Here is a 2746-nt window from a genome sequence, read left to right as displayed (position 1 = left end):
TGAAACTCAGTGAATATATACTCTATATAAAAGCTATATACTCTTTTTAAATATTGAAGTCATATATTATGCCAACTTGAAAACTAAAGATTTAAGCATTTATAATTGTTTTTATTATAACAAATTTTAACCAAAATGTGCTTTTACTCTGCTACACTAAACTATGTAATATTCTTACTAAAAATATATTTATAAATTTTATGAATGTAACGTAAGCTATTTTGTGCAATAATACAAAATATTATACAAATATATTAAAATATAAATTCAAACTATTTTTTATCTCTTTGTCTTTCTCTCTCAACTTATGTCAGCCTTGTGACAATTCTTTTTAAACAGATGTTTTTAAATTTTAAAATCATTTTAAAGTATTTTCATTAAGTGAAACAAACAATTTCGAATTTTAATTCTAACGATACATTTTTGGAAAAGCAGCTGAAATGGAGGGGTACTTCCTAGTCAGTCACATCCGATCTATTATATTTTTATTGTTTATTATATATTATTTTTTTTTTAAGTATTAAAAAATATTTGAATATTAAAACTATTGCATTAAATTTAAATTTGCTGAATTTATTATTTCATTGATAAATATTGTTTTTATAATTTTTACTAAGCACTTAACTTTTTTTCTAATTTTTGTATATATAATTTTATTTTTAGTCATTGAGAACATACTCATGCCATATAAAATTTGAATGGAGTCCACAATACTCATGCTCATCTCGCTGTCCACCCCCACTAATTGGATGACAGTCTACATTGAAATCCCTTTCTAAACACGTCGTCTGGCTGCTTCTTGAATATTTTTAAAAATGTCTATAAAAATTAATAATCCCAAGAAATTGGGCATTAGCGTCGCTGGATTAAATATTTTCTTTACAATGATTGCATTGGGCATTATGATGAGAAGATCTGATGTGTTAGGCGCCAGGGGTAAGTGATTTATTGCTAATAATAAAACGAATTTATATATTGATATATAAATATCTATCTATATATATATGTATATGATTTCTTTTATAGAAGACTCGCCGTCATATTGGCTGTGGATTATTGTCTATAGCCTTGATTTGCTGCTAAATGCATATCTCTTGTGGTGCATGCTGAAGAGAGATCGATTCGGCATCGTTGTGTGGTTGCCACTTACAGTTATTTTACTTGTTTGCCGAGTTTATAGCGATGCGACTTATGGATTTCTAGATCTAATTATTACAGGTAATTTAAGTACCTTCCAATTACTTTTTATAAATCTTAATTCGAATTTTCGCTTCCCAAAACAGTCTATATATTCATCTCAATTGTACTTATGGCAATTGTCTTCTACAAACTTAGACAACAGTCATTGAGGCTAATTGAACCAACTCTGCATACAATTACCACGAATGTGACGACTACACACACTATTATCAAACCCAATAATGTGACGACTGCAAAAACAATTATCAAACCTGATAATGATCAAAATAATAGAGATTCTGAAGCCGGCGGTAATAATTAGAACAGAATATGGAAAATATTTCGCCGGACTTTGTGAAAAATTGCATACACTACTTTGAATTCACAAAAATCAAGAATCGAGCATTTATCATAGACTATATATATTTGTACAATGAATCAAATTAGTTGTAATAGACTTTTTGTTACCCTAAACATTTAAACCTACTTCATTTTTTACAGTGAAAGAACTAATTGTTTGCATATGAAATATAATATTTATATATAAATTAACTTAAATAAATAAAATATTTTAATTGTTATAATCACTCAATGATTGTGTAATGTTCGCCCACATGTCGAACCAGTTGAGAGAATTGTTTAGCTATAAATTGAGTGTAAATCGTACAACAAATTCCACCAGATTGAGACCAAGGGAAAAGTTCTCATCACATAAAATAAAACTGAACAGATGAACTTTAGAGTGAATTGATTCCTCGTTTATCAGAACTAACAACCTCCGACAACGCTGATAGCACCAATGCAAAACTTTCGATTTCACCTCCATTGATAACAATGATATGGCTGATTGTTGCTATGATAATACCAACAAACGTAAAGACAACAGAGTAGATAACAATTGTGGAAGAGGCGAAGGGAACAACGACATTAGAAGAGCATGAAAAAATGTTTGTGGAGGCGATTCCGATAATTAGAGCATAAAGTAGAACATAAAACTGAATACTCAAATAACAAACTCAAAGAGGCAACAAAAGAGATCATGTAGATTTATAGACACCCTAATAAGATCAAATATAATTTAAATGTATTTTTTACTATATTTTTAATTATTTATAATAAATAAATAAAATAAATTTTTTTCATCAATACTAAATAATTATTTTTTATAATTTTATATATTTAATATGCATTTTAAAAATACTTTTCTTTTTCCTATGCTTTTTCGTTCTTATTTCTAAATTATTTGTGAGTTTTAATGTGAATGGGTTCCACAGCACGTGCCAAACAGTCTCTCCCTCGCTCTCATATGCGCGTGCTCTCCACATCACTCACTCTCACGCTTGACTGACCATCGAACACGTTGGGCAGTCGACGATGAACTTTCGTACTGTTAGAACGTTCTGGGACTTGGGTCAATTTTTAAGTGAAGGCGGCGTTGATAAAGGCCGAAATATGAAATATGAGAATTATGGAACTCAATAGCCAGCGATATGCAATGCATGACTATAAAGATATATGCATATATACATATATACATATATGTGACCAGATTAAATTGAAATTATAA

At 29.2% G+C, this 2746-nt stretch overlaps 1 protein-coding gene across 1 annotated transcript; it reads left to right on the top strand.

Moving 5' to 3' along the window:
• The first annotated feature begins 780 nt into the window (after nucleotides 1–780).
• LOC111602337 lies at nucleotides 781–1547 on the top strand. Its single transcript, XM_023319342.2, has 3 exons — nucleotides 781–936; nucleotides 1027–1218; nucleotides 1284–1547. Exons 1-3 carry the CDS (start codon nucleotides 816–818, stop codon nucleotides 1499–1501), a joined length of 531 nt encoding a protein of 176 aa, XP_023175110.2. The 5' UTR covers nucleotides 781–815; the 3' UTR covers nucleotides 1502–1547.
• The last annotated feature ends 1199 nt before the right edge of the window (nucleotides 1548–2746 follow it).

This window comes from Drosophila hydei, unplaced genomic scaffold, assembly GCF_003285905.1.
Source record: "Drosophila hydei strain 15085-1641.00,03,60 unplaced genomic scaffold, DhydRS2 tig00008122-arrow-pilon, whole genome shotgun sequence".
Classification (NCBI taxonomy): Eukaryota; Metazoa; Arthropoda; class Insecta; order Diptera; family Drosophilidae; genus Drosophila; species Drosophila hydei.
The sequence above is the reverse complement of the archived record's forward strand: the minus strand, read 5'-3'. Positions and strand labels throughout refer to the sequence as shown.

Bases quoted from the DNA above. Each gene is read 5' to 3' on its own strand.
- LOC111602337 (XM_023319342.2), top strand. From the start codon at position 816: ATGTCTATAAAAATTAATAATCCCAAGAAATTGGGCATTAGCGTCGCT. The intron at 937-1,026 runs GTAAGTGATTTA...TTTCTTTTATAG, and splicing joins TGATGTGTTAGGCGCCAGGG to AAGACTCGCCGTCATATTGG. The intron at 1,219-1,283 runs GTAATTTAAGTA...TTCCCAAAACAG, and splicing joins TCTAGATCTAATTATTACAG to TCTATATATTCATCTCAATT.